This window comes from Carcharhinus amblyrhynchos, chromosome 12 (genome assembly GCF_965287045.1).
Source record: "Carcharhinus amblyrhynchos chromosome 12, sCarAmb.v2.hapA, whole genome shotgun sequence".
Classification (NCBI taxonomy): Eukaryota; Metazoa; Chordata; class Chondrichthyes; order Carcharhiniformes; family Carcharhinidae; genus Carcharhinus; species Carcharhinus amblyrhynchos.
This window is the reverse complement of record NC_137335.1, coordinates 73,214,858-73,237,844: the sequence shown is the minus strand read 5'-3', so window position 1 is coordinate 73,237,844 and position 22,987 is coordinate 73,214,858. Positions and strand designations below refer to the sequence as shown.

Sequence of the window (22,987 nt, the reverse complement as noted above, 5' to 3'; positions counted from 1 at the left end):
TGGAACAAGCTGCCAGAGGCAGTAGCAGAGGCGGGTTCAATTTTGTCTTTTAAAAAGCGTTTAGACAGTTACATGGGTAAAGAGGGATATGGGCCAAATTAGGTTAGGTGTTAAAAAAGGGGTGGCATGGACAAGTTGGGTCAAAGGACCTGGTTCCATGTTGCAAACCTCTATGATTTTATGACACTGCTGCCCAGAAGTGTATTCCAAGGCATCACTTTTCATAAGAACAAAGTTGGGAGTTTTACAGCATAAAAACTAAATACATAAATAGTTGTAAATGGCCGAATACGTCTACTTGGTAGATTGGAAGGAACTGAAAAGAGGCAGATATAACTGAGTAACATATTTCATTTCAGGAAATTCATAAAAAAAGACAAGAACTGTCAGGCTCACTATTATTAAATGGATCTCCTGTTTTTGCAGCCACATCCTGTTTCACCTAAAAAGGCTAGGTATACTAGCTGGGCCACGGTCTCCTGGGCTAGGTATACCATGATCTCCAATGTTACTGGATTAGGCTTGACCTCCATGCTGCTGCAGTCCAACCAGACCTTAAACTGTCTACTTTCTGGCAAAACTCAACTGGCTGCTCTCAGAGTATTCTACAAATTGGCATGAATCCATCATTCGAGTTTGGTGCTCAGCTCTCTCCAACCACTCCTGTTTGACCTCACTGAATGTTCATCTAAGTTTAGAAGATTTTTCTCAAAATATATTGCTCCATTTCTGCCCATTTATTCAGTCTACAATTTAATATATGGATTAGCTCCAATATGTACATTTGTGCATGCAGTGACTAACAGAATCACTGCAATGCCAAGTTGCAAAGCTCCCCCCACCACATCACTTTCCACATGTCAAAAGAAGTCACCTGAGCTGTTCAGAAAAGATGGAGTTATTTTTCTCAGTAGAACTGTTGAATATGAGTTTGTGGCATAAAGTTGAAAGAGGATGCAATAATGCTTCAAAAGTATTCCTATGGTATATGAACTCTCCTAAAATCAGCTGTCTCCAATCTGGTCAAGTCCTAAAGAATATTGCTGCTACATTGCATCAGGTGGTGAAGGAACCAAGAAGAGGGAAAAACATACATGACCTCATTCTCATCAACTGGCCTGCTGCGGATGCATCTACAGTAACAGTAGGACTAACCACCACACAGTTCTTGTGCAGACCAATTCTGTCTTCACATTGAAGGTACTCTCCATTGTGCTGTGGCACTACCATACTAAATAGGACAGATTTCAAACACATCGAGCAATTCAAGACTGGGCGACCATGGGACACTGTGGGCCACCAGCAACTGCAGAATTGTACTTAACCACAATCAGTAACTTCATGGCCTGACATTTCCTCATTCTACCATTATCAACAAACCAGTGGATCAATCCTGGTTCAACAAAGAGTGCAGGAGGGCACACCAGACAAATCTGAAAATGAGGTGTCAACCTGGTAAAGTTATAACACAGGACAATGTCCATACCAAACACAAATATCCCATCCTCAACAATGGAGCAGCCCATCGCAACAGTGTACAAAATACAAGGTGGAAGCATTTGCTACAATTGCCATACAGAAGTGAACACAGATTAACCTAAATTTCTGTTCTCAAGCTCGTCAATTCTCAAGCCCAACATGCTAGTCATAATTCATTTCTAACATGCCTTTGAGAATTTCAAAATTTCAAAGTTATGTCAATTTCATAACTCAAAAACAGGGTTCCTACATCAATAGAGCTTATAGGATATAATGATGCTAACTACATAACAGTTATAAAATACAATTTCTGTTAGATATTTGGCACCTCTTCAGAATTTGTAATTCTGTCTACTAAAACATAAGAACATAAGAAATAGGAGCAGGAGTAGGCCATCTAGCCCTTCGAGCCTGCCCCGCCATTCAATAAGATCATGGCTGATCTGTCGTGGCTCAGTTCCACTTTCCCGCCCTCTCCCCATAACCCTTAATTCCCTTGCCTATCAACCTGCATCTTAAATATATTTAGCGAGGCAGCCTCCACCACTTCAATGGGCAGAGAATTCCAGAGATTCACCACCCTTTGAGTGAAGAAGTTCCTCCTCAGCTCCATTCTAAACCACCCCCCCTTTATCTTGAGGCTGTGCCCTCTAGTCCTACTGTCCTTTCTGAGCGGGAAGAGCCTCTCCACCTCTATCCTATCCATCCCATTCATCATCTTATACGTCTCAATGAGATCTCCCCTCATTCTTCTAAACTCTAACGAGTACAAGCCTAGTTTATTCAGCCTCTCCTCATAGTTCAACCCCCTCAACTCCGGCATCAGCCTAGTAAACCTCCTCTGCACTCCCTCCAAGGCCAAAATATCCTTGCGTAAGTGCGGCGACCAAAACTGCGCACAGTACTCCAGCTGCAGCCTCACCAGTGCCCTGTACAATTGCAGCAAGACCTCCCTACTTTTATATTCAATCCCCCTCGCTATGAAGGCCAGCATCCCATTCGCCTTCCTGACCACCTGCTGCACCTGCAGGCTGGGCTTTTGCGACTCATGCACAAGGACCCCGAGGTCCCTCTGCACCGTCGCATGCTGCAGTTTTTCGGTGCAGAGCTAGTTTGGAACCAAAATTGACTTAAGAATACAATGTAACATCACTTCATCGTATTAAAATGGCACTGACACAGGAGTGTGTCTAGTTGGTTCGACTTGCTGGTGCATGTTCAGATTTGAAAAACTTTTCATTCAAAAGTTGGTAGAAGCTTGAGCTTGTGACAGAGAGAACAGGACAGTGCTTTTCCCTTGATAATTGCGATTAAAGGATTGAGAAATAAACAAAAGGAGGACTGCGTAGGAGCATGAATTGTTAGTGAATTCAATGCCAAATCAGGTACAACCAGAATTCAGGGGTATATATTTCAGGAAATAATTGACAGACCAAGTCTTTATTCTCTTGGAAAGAAAAGGCCAAGGGATGACCTAATTGAGGTCTTTACCACAACACTTCATAACTTTGGAATGGATATGGCGAGAATATTTTCCACCAATGGGGGTGAACATGCTAGAGGGGCAGTATGGTGGCATAGTGGTTAGCACTGCTGCCTCACGCCACCAGGGACCTGGGTTTGATTCCTCGCTTAGATCAAAGTCTGCACATTCTCCCTGTGTCTGTGTGGGACACCCCCCTCCCCCCAGGTCTGAAAGACATGCTGGTTAGGTGCACTGGCCACGATAAATTCTCCCTCAGTAAATCCAAACGGGTGCTGGAATGTGGTAACTAGGGGATTTTTACAGTAACTACATTAATACAGTATTAATGCAAGCCTACTTGTGACAATAATAAAATAAACTTTTAGAATTGATCAATATACAATGGTCACCAAGAAATCCAATAAGGAATTCAGAAGCATGCCTTTACCCAAAGAGTGATAAGAATGTGGAACTTACTACCACGGAGTTGTTAAAGCAGATATTACAGGTGTACATAAGGGAAAACTCAACAAGTATGTTAAAGAAAATGGAATAGAGGATTATGATGATCGATTTAGATGAGGAAATATGGAAGGAGGTTCAAATGGAGCATAAACACCAGCATGGATTGGTTGGGCTGAATGGCTTGCTTCTGTGGTGTCTATTGCATGCATTTGTACATGTAAAAGGAAATAAAGAGGTGCAAAGAAAGATTGGATGTGGCAGCTGGAAGGTTAAATTGTAAAAATACATTTTTAAATCTCCTCAAATATGCCGTCATCAGCCAGTACAACTGAGTGTTCCTTCCTTAAATTCTGTAAAAATTAAGTTGGCATTATATCAGCAATGGAGGATATACCTATAGCCTCAGGCTACCATCATCAGCCTGCTACAGGGACCCAACTTCAATCACTGCTCCATATAAACTCATTCACTTGCACAACTGCAAATTCTATTTGCAACTCAGCAAATAAACAGCAAGTTCCTTGTTTAATTATCATCTGTCACCCTTAAGATCCAAGTTTAAGAGAAGGCTTAATGCATAGCAAAACTAAGTTATAAAAATGATATTTAGTGTTAGTCTCTAACGAATTGTGACACAGAACACACAAAGACGTGGCCACTCTCATTTAGTATGCATCCGGCTGTGTCAGCAGTTTGCCACACAAAGGACTGCACCACCTGCTTCAACTACTTATTACACATGTAAGATGCTACATTGTCACTCAAATGTTTTAACAAGATATTTAGGTTAATTTTAAACCTGAAAATTCTTCCAGGATCTAAGCATTCATATGTTTGCACCAGAACAGTAATTAACAAAGCACAGACACAATTTATTCCTATTATTGCTCTGAGGTTACAAAGCACAAAAACTATCCATCCAATCATAATATGGCAAATTGCATCAATAGTCTTATGGCATTAAAAGTTTTACATAAAAATCCATGATCTCTACATTCAAAATGCCATATTAATGTCCAAAACGCTTTCAAGAGTAACCAAACCCACATTTAATACAGCACAGAAAATGCTGGAAAAACTCAGTGGGTCAGGCAGCATCTGTGGAGACAAAACAGAGTTAATTTAACACTGAGTCCATTTGATTCTTCAGAGATAACACTCAAGACAACATTTTATTAATTCTACTTACCTGAGTCATTCCTCAAATAGGATGACATGGCAGGAATAAGACAGGATTGGCTAAGTAGCTCCACAAGTACAGAGGGAAGGGCATTATTGTTGTGTCCTCTACTTTCACCAAGCTGTCCATCTCCAGATAAGGTGCTTCCCCCAGGGTTTATGTAACTGGCAAGGACCTAAAAATATAGCAGATAAACAGAACAAAAAAAATTAAATTTGAAAGTGAAGAATAGATTTTCATCTTTTGTTTTCTCCTAGCCCTCAAAAAATCAATGACTGCTAGAATGTGTTAGAGAATATTTCTTGGTATTCTTCTCAATTTTTGAATGTTACCATTCAAACCTAAAAGCATTTGAGCCAACCAACATATAGCCAGGCAAAAGGAAACCCAATGACCTTCAAACTGACTGCTGTTAGTATTACAATGGGCCATTAGGATACAGAGGTTATGATAATGTGGTCAAGGAGGAAAGCAGCAGCTGGGGGACAAATGCCAACAAATGATGATTCCACTCTTCTGAATGCTCAGCTGAAGCAAGTTACAATTCATCAACATTATGACGGACAGGACAGGCAATTCTGAGTCAACGGGACTGATGGAAACATAGTAACACAGCTGGAGCTGGTCTGATAGGTGGCGGAGGAGGAGGAGGAGGAATCATTCATAATAATCAAGGCTAAAAATGTAAAACCAGGTCGCCAGTTAGATGGCAAACTTGAAAAGTAACCCCATGATTTTTGTTGTGGAGACAAGTCCAGAAGTCTTCTGCTGCTTGCTAGAGGTGCAGGAGAAGTAGAGGTTTAAGGAGGTGGTGACAGTAAAAACAAAATGCAATCTTTGACCTGCAGGAGAACCCTTTCATAATAGGCTATTTTTGGCAGAAGAGAGTACAATCCAATGGACCATAATGTGGACAAGATCTGGAGATGGATGGGAGAACCAGTTATGCATCAGAAATGTATGAGTTTGCACTTTTCTTCAAGAAGCCAAACTGAAGGCTATTTATTCAAGGAGGACCAACAAGGATAGGAGGTAACATTGGATAAAAAAATGTATTTCTAAAGACAGAAAGCGAGTTTCAATATTCAACACTGCAGAACAACATCAGTCACCACTTACCTGCAGAAGACACGTCACATGCTCCTCCTCCAGTCTCTGCTTAGTTAGAGCCTGCTCCACATCCCAACCTGATGCCGTAGAACCCGTTCCAAAGCCTGTACCCTTGGCCCAATATAACTGCTGGTCTTCAGTGGAAGAGTTTGTGTGCGCACTGGAAACCTGTGGCTGTTTTATAAAGGAAAAAAAGTGAAAAATTTACATGTGTTGCTAACTTAAATTGCAGTTGGAGTCTAAACAGATACAAACATTTGTACATATACAGTATACATACATTAGCATGCCAGCTGAAGTCATATTCAGGTACATCTGTTAACAGACACACGTCTAATCCTGTTCCCAACATGTTCCTCCCATCTCACCTCCCTGATTCAATACAACTTCTTTCTCAGAATTGGATCCAAATTTGTTCAGTCTACTTATCAGTCCAATGTTATGGTTAGCAGTTGCCAAAATGCCTGTTTTAAATATAAACTGCCCATTTATCTTCACTTCCTATGCAATTAAGAATATACACAATCAACATTGATCTGATACACAAATTTCCTGGGTGAAAACTAATACATGTATAATACCAAGGTGTAACCTAAAGGCAGAACACAATGAGTAACCAATCCAACAGTCGCTGCATTTCAAAATTATTTCATTTCTCCAAAGGAAGGATATTGGATTGCACTGCAGGTAATACAGGGAAGGTCCACTCAAATGCTTCCTGGGATGAGGGGTTGTCCCATGATGAGAAACTGGATAAACTAGGTCTATTTCACTGCAGATTAGAAGAATTGAGAGGTGATCACATTGAAATATTCAAGATTCTGAAGGGACATGATAGAGATTGTTTCCTGAGTCAGAGAATCTGAAACAAAGGTAGTCTCAGGATAAGAGGCTGATTATTGAAGTCAAAGATGCTACAACCTGTGAGGCTACTGACCAGGTGCGTGAAAGTGGGCCTAAAATTAGCAGCTAGCTGTTTTTCCCCCATGATGGGCTAAATAGCCTCTTTCGGCACTATAGCTTTTCTGTGGATCTTTGAGGGGAAACTATTTCACTCAAGAATGTGAATCTTGAGAATTCTCTACTCCAGAGGGATATGGATGGTCCTTTAACGAATACACCGAAGACTAGGATAGGCAGATTTTTGATCTCTCAGTATCAAGAGGTTTGAGCAGGCAGGGAAATGGAGTTAAAGTCCAAGGACAGTCATGATCATAATGAATGGCAGAGCAGCCTGGATAGTCTACTCCTGTTCCTATTTCTTCTGTACTTATGTTCTAACACAGTAAGTGTAACAACAATCTGACAGCAGCAGTTCAAGAAGGGAGGTCATTGGCCACTTTCACAAGGGCAATAAATGCTGGTCTTGCCATGACGTCCACATACCATGGTTATATGGATGCTGTTCAATTATGAGATTTAGGCATGAACTCTCGACAGACTTTGTTTATAAAATCATTGTGTTCACTGCTTTATATTAGCTTAACCATAAGCTGAGCTCACCTCTGTCTGGTTGGCACCTGCATTGGGTACTCTTGGGGCATGGTGGCTTAGTGCAGAAAGGCAAGCCAGTATAAGATGAATTGCTCCAATCTCCAAAGCCATCCGTCGAAGGAGAACACCATCATCAGTAGTCAATGGTGTGGTACTGAATAAAGTGCACAAAACATGGAATGGAAGGGTAGGAAGAACATTTGCTGAGGGAGACTGTAGGATGTGACCTGAAGAGAGAAAGTGAGCAAGATTTAAAACTTTGCTATACTGATTTAAGTCCAACAAAAATTAAATGAGAATTCCTTTTATATTGTACAATTTGTCACCAACATCAATATATACAGGGCACAAGGACATGATACCAGAGAGTTTAATTTAGTCAAAAAGCTATTCAAACACAAATGTTTTCATAAAGACACTTACAAATTATGATTACAACAGCAATTCTCTAAACGTACTAATGACTACATGTATTATGAATCTGTAAGATTGCACGAATGATCAAGAGCAAGTTAAACAAAACTTGTATTTCATTCATTGTGGGTAACAATGAATGTGAACCTCAAGTCATACATACTGCCTTCACCATCATCAGTTACGCCGAGCACCAATCTTAACAAGCACTGGGCATGCTTCCGTTCTTTGAGGAGTACTTCTGCATATCCTGGTAAACGAAGGAAGAGTCCAAAAGCTGCAAGAGAATGTGCTGGGATGGGAGACATTGCAGGGACAGTTGATTTGATTGGTGGTGGTTCTGCAGATATAGTTTCGGGAGCCTCGTAGACTAATTCACCAGATTGTTCTATGGTAACCCATTCAAACTGTTCGTTATCCTTCGGCTTCTCTTGTGAAGTAGAGGTTACCACAGGGGCACTGACCTAAATGCACAAAGAGAAATCAAATATTTACATCAAAAATATGTAGCACTCATCTGCTGAATTGTAAACTCTTATGGTATCCCTTGATTCCAGGCTCTGGGTCAGCAAGATCTTACAAATTAGATTCCAGCTAATAATCGTCAATCAGCTAGCTAATCTATACTAACTCTTAACATTATTCATTTTTAAACTTATCAAATCATACACAAGGTTTTTGAAGATTTTGTTTGTGTCATTTCTAGTTTCTATTAAATTGGCTAGAAACAACTCACCAGTATTACAATATTAAAGTCTTTCATTAAAAACTAAGCAGGCCAGATGCTACCTTACACAATCTTTCAGAACTGCAGTTCTTTAGCTTGTAATGCACTTAAGCAACAATGGATGAGTCATTCTAGGTTCAGAATAAGATTTCAATGGCCCAAGTTGTCCTTGAACAAACAGCAAAGTCAGAGCTTGGTGGTGTTGGCTGTGCAGCACAGCTCAATTAGGAACTGCAAACATGGTACAATAGTTAAGAGTACAGCTAATAAAGTCAATAATATTTCAACACACACAACAGCTTGACAACAGGCAAGGATGAAAGAATCTATGAACACTGCCAAATTAAAGTTGCAGAGATGAGTAGCAAAAGAAACTCTCTAGAGTCTGTCGTCATTGGAATCAGAGTAGGTCAAATAAGGGATCTGAAACAAAGTGGCAAAAGCAAAACCATCTGGGTATGGATAGTGCATCACCGTTACAGTGAAGCTGCTTTGGCAGGTGGGAGAAATAGGGAAGACCCAATAAAACAGATCTCTAAAATCATGGAACTTGAAGTCAGTGATGTTGTAATTAGATGAATCAAAGCTCAGGTTTAAAAGCCTGCAGTTTGTAAGAGAAAGACAAAATTGATGGTGAATAGTTTCACTATCTGTAGAACAGATATCTAAAAGGTAGAGCTACAAGAGACCATTAAAATGGTTTTCTTCAATGTTGGTAATCATATAATGCACAGAATTGCTTTAACAGTCATATAATTTTGAAGACTATGTGGATGACTGAAGGAATTAATTTACATTGAGGGGTTCATGCACTGATGAGGGCAGTAAAGCTTCATTATTTTGCAGATACCATCTGGATCCAATTAAAATTACTCCACTCAACACTTAGAATTGCGAAATCAATGCTGACAAATATAACATTGAAATTATATTCACTGAAAATTACAAGGCTGCAGAAAAGTCACATTATTCAAGAAGGGTCCAAGTACACAATTTTATTTTTGTGAATCTGTCTGAAAATCACAACAATATTTATTTTGTTTCAGTACTATTATGAGATTCTAATTTTAAGGATGAAAATAGAGACAGAAAGAGCAAGCAACCAGCTATAATTTGATCTCTCATCCTATAATATCTGTCCTGGTAATATTTGATGTTGCATCTCTTCTTTCTAACACAAAATGTGGGCTTGAACGCAAGTTCATAAACTTTAGCCTGCTTCTTTCAGAGAGATGAACAGAGGCAAAAGATTCCTAAGCTGGATTGAAAATGGAATCATAAAATAGCATTAGAATGACAAAATCTCCAATATGATACTTATAGAACATTACAGCGCAGTACAGGCCCTTCTGCCCTCCATATTGTGCCAACCTGTGAAACTAATCTAAAGCCCATCTAACCTACACTATTCCAATATCATCCAAGTGTTTATCCAGTGACCATTTAAATGCCCTCAATGTTGGCGAGTTCACTACTGTTACAGGCACAGCACTCCATGCCCTTACTACTGAGAAAAGAAAGTACCTCTGACATCTGTCCTATATCTATTACCCCTCAATTTAAAGCTATGTCCCCTTGTGCTCACCATCTCCATCCAAGGAAAAAGGCTCTCACTGTCCAACTTATTTAATCCTCTGATCATCTTATATGCCTCTATTAAGTCATCTCTTAACTTTCTTTTCTCTAACGAAAACAGCTTCAAGTCCCTCAGCCTCTTCTCATAAGATCTTCCCACCATACCAGGCAACATCCTGGTAAATCTCCTCTGCATCCTTTCCAATGCTTCCACATCCTTCCTAAAATGTGGTGACCAGAACTGTATGCAATATTCCAAGTGCAGCCACACCAGAGTTTTGTACAGCTGCAAAATGACCTCATGGCTCCAAAACTCAATCCCTTTACCAATAAAAGCTAACACACCGTACGCTTTCTTAACAACCCTATCAACCTGGATGCCAACTTTCATCTATGTACATGGACACCAAGATCTCTCTGCTCATCCACACTACCAAGTAACTTACCATTAGCCCAGTACTCTGCATTCCTTCCAAAGCGAATCACTTTACATTTTTCCACATTAAACTCCATTTGCCACCTCTCAGCCCAGCTCGGCAGCTTATCTATATCCCTCTGTAACCTGCAACACCCTTTCGCACTGTCCACAACTCCACCGCCTTTAGTGTCATCCGCAAATTTACTAACCCATCCTTCTATGCCCTCATCCAGGTCATTTATAAAAATGAGAAACAGCAGTGGCCCCAAAACAGATCCTTGCGGTACACCACTAGTAACTGAACTCCAGGATGAACGTTTCCTATCAACCACCACCCTCTGTCTTCTTACAGCCAACCAACTTCCGATCTAAACCGCTAAATCACCCTCAATCCCATGTCTCTGTATCTTTTGCAATAGCTTAAGTGGGAAACCTTATCAAATGCTTTACTGAAATCCACAGACACCACATCAACTGCTTTACCCTCATCCACCTCTCTGGTCACCTTCTCAAAGAACTCAAGGTTTGTGAAGCACAACCTACCCTACTCAAAACCGTGTTGACTATCCTAATCAAATTATTCCTTTCTAGATGATTATAAACCCTATCTCTTCTAATCCTTTTGAAAACTTCGCCCACAACAGAAGTAAGGCTCACTGGTCTATAATTACCAGGGTTATCTCTACTTCCCTTCTTGAACAAGGGCACAACATTTGCTATCCTCCAGTCCTCTGGCACTAGTCCTGTAGACAATGACAACCTAAAGATCAAAGCCCAAGGCTCTGCAATCTCCTCCCTAGCCTCCCAGAGAATCCTAGGATAAATCCCATTCGGCCCAGGGGACTTCTCTATTTTCATACTTTCCAGAATTGATAACACCTTTTCCTTGTGAACCTCAATCCTGTTTAGTCTAATAGCCTGTAACTCATTATTCTCCTCAACAACATTGTCTTTTTCCTGTGTGAATACTGACGAAAAATACTCATTCAGCACCTCTCCTACCTCTTCGAACTCCACGCACAACTTCCCACTACTGTCCTTGACTGGCCCCAATCGTACCCCAGTCATTCTTTTATTCCTGATCTATAGAAAGCTTTAGGGTTTTCCTTGATCCAGGAGGGGACTTCTCATGTCCCCTCCTGGCTCTTCTTAGCTTTCTCTTTAGGTCCTCCTGGCTAACTTGTAACTCTCAAGTGCCCTAACTGAGCCTTCACGTCTTGACATAAGTTTCCTTCTTCCTCTTCACAAGCAATTCAACTTCTTTAGTAACCACTGTTCCCTCACTTGACCACTTCCTCCCTGCCTGACAGATACTTAGCTTGGTGTTTCAATGTACACAGTACCGTTTGTTTTTTTTTAAATCAATACATTACATAAATTGTTAAAACATTATTCCCCAAAGTTAATCATCCATTACATAATTTATAAACACCTTTGGCTTTCCACTATTTGCCCCATATCTGTTCATTCAAGTCTCAACAAGAGTTTCACTGTAAAAGCTGCAAGAACACCATAGTTACATCTTGCTCATAAAAATGAATAAATGGACTACATTTATCAACCGAAAGTATAGCTGCAGCTGAATATCAGCCTTGAAAGAATTTTGCCTTCCCATCATTAACTTTGTCATATAACCAATTTCAAATATTTAAATAATAGTGAATTCAGTTATGAAATTGGCTTAATAATTGTCACCATTAGAGATCCAAACAGGCAAAGCTTCTTTTGTTCATTTCTCAGGGAGGTTCAACTGGTATTCCCCTCCAGATACAATGTGTTCAGGCAATTAGGAGCTTTATGCATTCTATTTGACTGGGAACGTAGATTTAAATCAAACGTTCAGATGAACAATTTGTTAAGAGCATAATTAAGAACTGCCTCATGCAGCCCAGACACTCTTCCAGCTTCTTCCATTGGGACAAAGCTACAAAAAAGTCTGAGGTCAAGAACAGCTTCTTCCCTGCTGCCATCAGCCTTTTGAATGGATCTGCTTCACATTAAGTTGATCTTTCTCTGCACCATGCCTATTACTGTAACACTACATTCTGGACTTCTCCTTTCCTCCTCTTTGTCAGAGAGGTTTACAGCACGGAAACAGGACCTTCAGCCCTACTTGTCCATGCCATCCTTTTTTTTTTAAACCCCAAAGCTAGTCCCAATTGCCTGCATTTGGCCCATATCCCTCTACACCCATCTTTCTATGTAACTGTCTAAATGCTTTTTAAAAGATAAAATTGTACCCGCCTCTACTTGTAAGTATGGTATGCTTTGTCTGTGTAGCACGCAAGAAACAATACTTTTCACTATATACTAATATATGTGACAACAATAAATCAAACTTGCAAAATCCTATTGTTGGGTCACATTATTATAGAATTCAGGAGCTTTTGCACCAACATCAATGGGATATCTATCTTTGATGTCGAAAGCTCCATTATTTAGAAGATTCATGTTTAATTGTTAATTCAGCCACTTGCCATCTGATTACTCTACATCTTGTCTCAAAAGTATTTACTCATTTTAAGAAGATTCTTTCATCACAGCATAATTCAAATGATGCAAAAACTTTTAATAAACGTTGAAATAGAACCCAAGCTTGAAAATATTAGCTCTGCTTCACCAAGCAGAAGCAAAACCGAATCAAGTGGCAAAATGCTACAGTCAGGACAGTTTTAGTAAAGCTTTGTCAGATCAAAGTAGCAAAAGGTGCTGAGCTTCATCACACATCAGGAAAACATAAAACGGGAGTACAGTTGCTAAATTCTTCAAATAAACTGGGATTAATAAACTGCAAATGTGAGCCAGAAAGAGCAGATTCAAGCAAATTCCCAAAAAAGCGTTTTTTAAAAGCTATAGTTCAACTATAATTCCAATACTGATTGGATCCAGTGCTAGACAATGGAAGTGCAGCAATTTCAATGGAAATGCTTAACCATGTCAAACTCTGTATTCTTGTGTGCTGGAAGTACCAGTATGTACAGAAAGTTAACAAAACAGCTCTCATCTGGGGTTCATCATATTAACAATTTGTATTTTCTATTTTACATCTTAAGTGCCTGCTGTGTCACTCATCAGCTGCCACTGTCAGGACTCTCCCCTGCAGCTCAGAGGCTGCAACCAATTCCCAAATCTTTCAGCAACACTGCAAACTGCACGAGGACAATTTTATTTCTCTTTGTTGCCTCACAGGAGTACTCAACTGCCGACCCTCAGCAGCTCAACAAACATCAAGAATTTTATAGGTTCTGCACTCTTTAGCGTCATAACTGAAGCAGTGTTACATGTCAGCATGTCTTCCTTAAACTGGGAAAAAGGGCAAATTTTCACCAAGATTGGGAGAAGTTGCCATAAACTGAAGATTCCAAATGCATCCAGTGTTTACCGGAGCATTGTGGAGTCTCAAGCGCCTTAAATGTCAGAAGAATGATTTCAGAACATAATCAGCAAAAATATCACTTACTTGCTGGATAACATCAGGATACAACATTGGCAGCCTTTCTGCTATGAGTGCTAGCCCACCCATGCCAGCAAACACTTGAAGTGGAGACTGAATAGGGTTAGTTTCCAACAAAGACTCATCCAGGGCACTATCTATGCAGTCATCACTTGGTTGCAACACTTCATCTTCAGGACAGCTGGTCAGGCCATCCCCAAGCTCTGCACAAAATAGTGGATATAAATTAGCCTTCTAAAACATGAAAAAATATGAAGCAATACTGCCAAAGCAAGGTACTGTATTGAATCGATCCACTAAGAGCTAGATAAGGGAACATTTACAAACTTGTACTAGCAAAGGTTATAAAGAAATCATATAACTGAGCAACTATTATAGAAATACGTTTAAAATGCAATTAGGAGTCCAAAAACTTGATCAAAAGTCTGAGGCTATATTGCAATATTCCCAATAACATTATAACTGCTTGTAGGCTGAAGTTTGATTGCAAAGCTGAGTTTTAAATCTAGTTTTTATTATCCTGACAGTTCCGCAGTAAGAATCAGATAGATTCCACTCATTAAAAGAATGCAAAGAAGCAATTTAAAATTCAAGATCAATTCAAGAAAACCAGGTTTCAACTATGTTGAGATTTTAAGTTATACAGTGAAGTTTTGCATATGTATTTGAGCTTGGAACAGCTAAATCTATTTCACAGTTATGTATGATTTATAGCACAGAAACAAGTTATTCAGTCCAACCGTTCCATGCCAGCACTTAGCTCCACTTGAGCCTTCTGCCATCTTACTTTCATCTATCATAAACCTCTATTCCCCTCTCCCTCAGATACTTTTCACTTCAGCAACTCCCTGTGATAGGGTGGCACAGTGGCAGTGGTTAGTGCTGCTGCCTCACAATGCCAGGGACCTGGGTTCATTTCCAGCTTCCGGTCACTATCTATGTGGCGCTTACACATTCTCCTAATGTCTGCGTGGGTTTCCTCTGATGTTCCCACAGTCCAAAGACATGTGGCTTAGGTTGATTGGCCATACTAAGTTGTCCCTTAGTGTCAGGGGGACTAGCAGGATAAATATGTGGGGTTACGGGAATAGGGCCTGGTTGGGATTATGGTTGGTGCAGACTCGGTGGGCTGAATGGCCTCCTGCACTGTAGGGATTCTATAGTGAATTCCACATTCACACCACTCTTGCGGGGGGAAGCTTCTTTACCCAATTCTCTATTCGGTTTTTTGGTGATTGTCTTTTAATAATGGCCTCCAGTTACTCAAGAAAAAAACATTCTCTCTACCCACCAAATGAAAACCCTTCATGATTTTAAAGACCTCTATTATTACGCCCCCTCCCACCACCACAGAGAAAAGAGGCACAGCCTGCCAATCCTTTTAATGTATTTCTGCCAGCATCCTTGGAAATCTTCTAAGCTGTGCTGTTCTTTGAGCTGGGAAAGTCATTAATATTGTCCATCTCATGTAAAATTTTCATTTAATTCGGCCAAATATTTGCTCAAAGCACTAATTTGATTCTTCACATCAAAAAAATTGACTGAATGAACACATTACAGGGAAATGCACAAGCATCTTCTCACACCAGCACAGATTTGCTTTTATTTAAGTATTTTGAAAAGGAGCGAGTCAATCAACCATAAGCAAGAAAAGGGAGAGAATAGGAGTGGTGGGGATATATGTGTGTGAGAGAGAGAGTGAGAGAGTGAGAGGAGAGAGAGAGAGAGAGAGAGAGAGAGAATCATCACTAATCGTCAGTGGAGGAAGCAGGACAAGCAGGCTGAAAACTTCCACCAAAGGTAATGATAAAGGAACAGGGGATTGCACAAAACGCTGGAGGTGCCACAGAAATTGCTTTTGGAATAGGAAATTGCAAGGTACAATGCTGGAGAAAATTGTGAATGTCATAACTGGATTTATAGATAAGGATTTTTGTGGATGGGGAGCTCGTAACTGTCTGCGTGGGTTTCCTCCTGGTACTCCAGTTCCCTCCCACAGTCCAAAGGTGTGTGGGTTAGGTTGATTGGGGCAATTTAATGTTACCATAGTGTCCCAAGATGTGTAGGTTAGGGGGATTAGTGGAGTATATATGTGGGGTTACAGCGATAGGGGTTGAGTGGGTGCAAATTGGCCAAATGACATTCTTATGCATTCTAGGGATTCAATGCTTCAACGTATTGAACAGGATTTACAGCAGTTTGGGATAGGCTAATTGTTCTGAAAGAAAGAATTGCAGGAGAGATGGCCTATTTGCTAATGAGGCAGTGAGTTTCCCTTCAGCATCAAATTTTATAGATAGGTTTGTGCAACCCTGGATCACATGAAGCTTATTCTTGGATTTCTCCAGCAGACCTTATTGTCCAATTAGCAGAAAATATGTGGAGACACACAAGAGACAGGAGAGGACTTCACCAACCTTTGTGGACTGTGTTTCTTCATTATATCCTGAACATGGTCAGGGATGAGCATATCATTATTTTGTTGACAGACCCACCTGTCAGATTCCAGATACTGCCATTTCAGAAATGGCAGTAAGTTGCTTGCACAAAATCTCTAATAAGCACCAATAACCACTGCACACTTTCTTATCTGTCCCCAGCCCTTAGGTAAGGCGCTGCCAGCATACCAGATAGGATTTATTATACATTGTGGTGCATAAGTTATACCTTGAAATTAATACAAACTCCACAATTTGGATTCAATAAATACGAAGAACGAACACCTCTGCTGTGAAAACTTGCACATTCTGGTTCCAGTTTGGCTCTCTACCAGTATTCTCTAATATAATTCCAAGTCAGACAGTCACCTTGGAGTATCCTGAATAAGTCAGTTGTCATTTCTTTGTCCGGGATCTAAGTAAACTATTGAGAACTTTCCCTGCTGAATTTGTTTTGGTTCCTGTTTTCTACGGTACAGGAAACAGAGAATGCATAAAAAGGCTAATTTTGAGTGATGCACTTTCTAAATATACAAATGTTATTGCACAGGATGTGAAGGAAAACAGGAAATGTGCCATTTATATACACTGCATAACCAGTGCACAGTCTTTGAATAGTTGGCTTCATGGACTTTCATTAAAAGAAAAAAATTAATCCACACACAATATGAGAGACTTCTCCTCAATCACTGTACTTAGCTGCTTGGGTGAGACCAAATAATGTGGGACTGAGGGGGGGGAACAAGGAGCGAAAGATTGCAGAAACAGATGGGAATGCTATGGCAGAGCAAATTATGCACTGCACTTTGGAGATAAGAACATAAGAAATAGGAGGAACAGGCCATTCAGCCTGCTCCTACCATTCAATGAGATCATGACTGATCTTCTACTTCAACACCCGTTTCCTGCACTATCCCCCTTTATCCTTACGGTTTGCAATATGCAGAAACCTATCAATCTCACTCTTGTACATGTTCATGACTGAACCTCCTCAGCCTCCGGGTCAGAGAATTCCACAGATTCAATACTCTGAGTAAAGAAATTCCTCCTCAACTCAGTCCTCAATGATCTGCCCCTTATTCTGAAACTGTATCCCCTGGGTTGAGACACCCCAGTAAGAAGTCTCACAACACTAGGTTAAAGTCCAACAGGTTTATTTAGTAGCACAAGCTTTTGGGATGTCACTCCTTCAGGTGAGCGACACGCCGAAAGCTCGTGCTACCAAATAAACTTGTTGGTCTTTAATCTGGTGTTGTGAGACTTCTTACTGTGCTTACAACATCCCCACATCATTGAGACACCCCAGCCAGGGGAGACATCCCTCCTTCATCTACCCTGTCAAGTCCTGTAAGAATTCTGTTGTTTGAATGAGATCACCTTATTCTTCCAAACATCAGAGAATAAAGGCACAGACTATGGGATCATTCCTCACACAACAATCCTGCCATCCCAGGTATTAGTGAACTTTTGTCGTGCTCCCAACTGCACACAATAATAGTTCAGTTAAGATCTCACCAAAGCTTTATATAATTGCAGTGAGACATCTTCACTCCTACGCCCAATCTCTTGCAATAAAGGTTAAGCTAGAAAGGATGCAAAGATCAAGGAACTACTTTGGAAACAGCTGTGCCATCAGTACAATCAGATATGTAATGAAACTGCTACAGAAAGTCAAGCAGGTGTTAACAACGGGTGAGGGAGATAATGAATGACAGAGGAAGTAGAAGGTGAGGAAAAAGTGGGAAGAGAGGAAAAAAATCTAAATTCACAGAGCTAATAAATTGTGCCTGGCTATGCCCCATAGATAAAATGGTGCATCATGTACAGAAAGGAACAAAATTTAAGGATGTCTGTAAAATGCGCAAAGCCTCTTCTTCCAGCTGCAGAAAATACTGTCAATTCATTTGGGTGGCTGATGATGTTGGGATATTAACTGTATCTTTAAGGGGCAGCGAACAGAATTGGGAAGGGAATGTGAGGGGAGGGCAAGAATCCCAAGTTCCAGTCTCAACTGTGTGGAACGGAGAACACAGTTTTGTTCAATGTGACACAAATGTGGTGTGAGCCATTCTCCAATTAGAACTAGTTTAGATTTTTTCCCAATAAACAGCAGTACTATTAAAGTGACGAAACCTTTCCACAAATTCTTGAGACATCAAATTTTTTAAACTGTGAAATCACATAAAACAACCATACATCAGTTGCCCAAACTCCATGCACAAGTAAAACTAGCCAACTGCACAGAGATATTAATATAAATGCATAAAAAGACTGGTTAGTTTTATTTAAGTGAACAGTAAAGAAGTTAAGCCAGATCTACATTATTGCCATGGTTTTACTGATCCAAACTTAATTGAAAATCTACACAAATGCCTTATATGCCAAATGCCGTATTATAGATCTGAAGAAAACCAACGTACCCACCGTGACCATGCCAACGCCAGATCAGAGATCATTACCCTACTCCAACCTAATTTCCCTACCCTTTCTGTATATCATAGGATCATAGAATAGAATCCCTACAGTGCAGAAGGAGGCCGTTCAGACCATCGAGTATGCACCGGTAACAGTCCCCACAACCCCATTTATTTACCCTGCTAATCCTTCTAACCTACGCATCCCAGGACACCAAGAGGCAATTTAGCATCACCAATCACCCTAACCAGCACACCTTTGGACTGAGAGGGGAAACCAGAGCATCCACAGGAAACCCATGCAGGCAAAGGGAGAATGTGCAAACTCTACAGACTGTGACCCAAGGCGGGAAACAAACCCGGGTCCCTGGCACTTTGAGGCAGCAGTGCTAACCACTGTGCCACCGTGCTGTATATCATCTCACATTCTTCTCTTTCTTCTTAAACTGTTATAATGCTGCCTCAGTAGTCACTTAAGTCTAATTTAAGTGATCATTCTAGCTTTATGTCTCCCTCTTTTGTGGATTTGACAACCACTTGAAACGTTTCATAAAGTTTCATAAATGTGAAAATCTTACTAGATTCTCCTTTAACCTTCTCTATTGGAATGCAAAAGTCCCACCTAGTTAAGTCTTTCAAGTTATCATTCAGAATATTTGTTCTTTGGTATTCGTACTTAATAACAAACTTGACTGAATTTTTTTACAGTTCAAAGTTTTAAAAAGAAAAAAATTACATGTCAATTGTTAATTAATGTAACTAACTATTTAAGAAATGGGCAGTAGTTTTAAAATCTATTTCAGAAATGGCAACGGTTGGATCCTGCACTCGCTGCAAATGCAATGTTAATTTGCAGACCAGAGACGGACAGCTGTGGGGCAGGTTTCCATGAATACTATCTGTGGAATGTTAACCATCTTGAGCTTATTTTTCAAGACGGAGGTGGCAACAGGTCATAGAACACAGGGGTTAGGAGTAGGCCATTCAGCCCCACGAGCCTGCTTGGCCATTCAATAAGATCACGGTTAATCTGACTGTGGCCCAACTCTCCCCGCAAATCTTGTTGATCAAAATTCTGTCTCACCCAACCATGAATATATTTAATGAGCCAGCATCCACTATTCTCTGGGAACAGAATTCCACAGAATAACACTCAAGGAAAAAAATCTCTTCATCTCAGCCTTAAATGGAAGATTCCTAATTTTTAAACCATGTCCCTAGTTTTAAACTTGTCCACGACGGGAATCAACCTTTGACGATCCACCCCATCAAATCTCCTCAGAATCTCATATGCTTCAATAAGGTCACCTCTCGTTCTTCAAAACTCCAGTGGCTGCCAGCCCAACATGCTCAACCCTTCCTCAGAAACCTTACTTCCAGAAACTTCCAGCCCATTAGCTTTTGGATTACAAGAATTAAAAATTTGGCTCAATAGTATTCCCTCTGTAGCCTCAATAAGCCCCAACCTCTGCACTTCACTGGCTCAGATTTCTGAGGTTCTCTGCTAAGTTCTGCTGGAATGACAGTGCAGTAAAAATCTTCCTAGATTCTCCTGCAAATGTATTTCAGGAGAGAAAAGTCCCTCTCCAAATCTGACAGTCTGCCAGCATTTGGGCTGACACAGACTTACTAATGTGGGCAGCAAAGGGAAGAGGAGACTTTATTGCTGTGCAAAGACTATGCATGAATGTGCATGTGGGTGATTAGGAAACAGAATCATACCTTTGTCTGTGCGAAGACGTTTAAATGAATCAGTTTTTGACAATCTTTGGTCACAGATGACTTTAGAGCCAAGTTTGACAGTCAAATCAATTGACCGATAGCCTTGGGGGAGTTTGCGGTCGTACAAGAGAGTCAACAGCTGGGCAAGTGTCACCTCTGCTGGCAGCGGTTGACCTAGGAAACAACATCAGATAGTTATTTTGAGACATCTTAACAATTAGTAAATGATGATCAACATTTAAAAGGACATAATGTACTTTCAAATTTGTACATCAGAAAATCACATTAGCTTGTGCCAAATTAATATATAATACACTTACTAACCTATCAGCAGAGTAAAACAAAGAAAATAAACATCTGAACAGGCACACAGACTCTGTTTACTAACTTATTTAAATGATGACATTTCAGATATTGCAGCTCTCAAGTTCTGCACTAAAATATTAGCTCAGATTATATGCCCAAAACCTGGTGAGTGACTCAAATGCAATGATTTGATGCCAAGCTAAACTGGTGCAGTAGCAGCAATTATGCCACTGGATAATTCAGGGGCCTGGACAAGGGCCCAGAAAAAACCCCTCAAATCCAACCATAGGAATGCGAAACTTGAAAAGTTTTTGAAAGCATCTAGGAAATTAAAAAGCTGGCATTGGTTAAAAATGACCAAGCAACTGTCGAGGAGTGAAAAAACCTAACTGGTTCATAGATATCCTTTAGGGGTGGAAATTGTCGTCCTGACATAGTCTATTTGTGACTCCAACGACACTTAATTGCCTTCCAAAGTGACATAGCTCAGTTCCAAATAACCATAATTAAATTAGACAACTGCCTGGTTGCAACATGAACAAGGAAGCAGGAAATGATAGAGGCACCCAATTGAGCCTGCAAAATCCACCTAACATCTAGTGTCAAAGCTGTGACAGCTGTTCCACTGATTGGTCAAGCAATAGCCTGACATGCCTTTGAAACTGTGAATAAGCCTAACAGCCAATGTCCTAGAACTTCCCCATTGGGCACCAGCTCTGCTGAGATATGGAAGAGAAAATCATTTTTTCACCCCCGACCCTGGATAGGCAAACTATGAAGATGGGCAAATTTTCCTTCATTGCCTGTAATCAGCTTGTGATAAAAACTTTTGAGTGGAGGTTGTAATTTACAGCATGGTAACAGGTGTATTAATCCTCTAATTTACTCACCTGGTAAAAGTTTGTGGTACAGATGGAACACAGGGACACTAATTGTTTTGTTAGCAGATTCTGTAGATGAGGAAGCAGTTGCCAACTTGTCAGTCATCACTCTCCCTCTTCTTGATGGTGGCCTTGGGGGTGTAGATGAAAGAGCTCTCTTTGACTGGGACTTCAGCCCTGGTAAAGCATGACACAATGTAAGCCCAGTGACAAACACTCAAAAATAACATCCCTTTACTTAGTTTTAAAGCACAAGAATGAACTCCACCATCTGCTGAGGGGATGGCATTAGTGAAGCTTAGTTTACTGAAAACTTTCAAAGTTACTGAGATGCTGAGTTTATATTTATGGGCAGTCAGAAGCAGCACAAGGTTTGTATATCTATCTTCCATATAGGACTTTTAAAAATTGCTGCAATGGCCAAATTGCAATCTGATCAGCTTTGACAATGCCTTTTAACAGAGCCATTTAAGGAAGTCTCATTCTCAGCATAGTCACAGAACAACCAATCAGAGAGGGGAGACATGTTAGGGGCATTTATAGAGATGAGAAATTGAAGAGGTTATGCTTTCCAATTTAAATTGAAAGAATTACTTTTAGCAAAACATGTTCCTTTGGACTTTTGTACTCCAAGCTCACCAACAGAAATTTATTGTGGTATTCACGCAAGAGCAGTCAATTTTTAGCCAACTTTAAATTTGCCAATATGTTGTTAGTGGAATATATTCAGGTGAGCAGGGATAATACTGCAAGCAGCTTTTCTTAATCTTACTAGCATGCTATGTTGCACATAAGAAAAATCCCCGCTGAATTCAAGTATGTAAATGAAAAGTATGGCTTGCACTGCCTTTGAACACCATGAAAGCATTGTGTGTAATGTAACGTAGCACCATCCAACACATTTTTCAAGTGAATTGCAACATCTATAATCTCTTTGTACTTGGACAATTGAAAATAATCTATCAGAACAGAAGGTTAGGGAAATAATCTGTATTTACTCTGCCACAGTACTCTGAAGTCAACCAAAAAGCAACAATCTTTTTCTGCATGATTAAGAGGCCACCATTAGCTGGAAGGAATTTACAATATAAAACAACAATGCAGCATATACAGAACAGAGTGAGCACAGATGTATTACAAACATTAATTACCAGAGGCAACAACAACACTGTAGTTGTCTTGAAAGCCATTGTCACTCTTCAGTTTGTCTTTCTCCTCTTGGTTCCTTTTCTCCTTTTCCTCTTTTTGCTCACTGATTAATTTAGCAGTGATACTTGGTGTATCTAATGCACAAAAATACATAGGGTGAAAATTCATACATGTCATAGGACACGACTTCAAACCTAACTTTAATATAATCCTCCAATCTACTTCCAGAATTGCTTTCCCTAATACCAAACACACAACTTACTGAACCATGTTTAAAGTGAACACACCCTTTCAAT

General features: G+C 40.2%; 1 protein-coding gene across 6 annotated transcripts in view; it reads right to left on the bottom strand.

Moving 5' to 3' along the window:
- Positions 1–22,987, bottom strand: part of birc6 (baculoviral IAP repeat containing 6) — a 232,795-nt gene that overhangs the window by 69,654 nt on the left and 140,154 nt on the right. For all 6 annotated transcript variants that reach the window (XM_080200712.1, XM_080200715.1, XM_080200714.1 and 3 more), the window contains 8 exons: positions 22,694–22,825; positions 21,552–21,719; positions 20,356–20,529; positions 13,788–13,984; positions 7,771–8,071; positions 7,203–7,420; positions 5,709–5,873; positions 4,599–4,764 (listed from right to left, as the gene is read on the bottom strand). In XM_080200712.1, the coding sequence (XP_080056838.1) occupies positions 4,599–4,764; positions 5,709–5,873; positions 7,203–7,420; positions 7,771–8,071; positions 13,788–13,984; positions 20,356–20,529; positions 21,552–21,719; positions 22,694–22,825 (1,521 nt within the window). The remainder of the gene's footprint in view (positions 1–4,598; positions 4,765–5,708; positions 5,874–7,202; positions 7,421–7,770; positions 8,072–13,787; positions 13,985–20,355; positions 20,530–21,551; positions 21,720–22,693; positions 22,826–22,987) is intronic.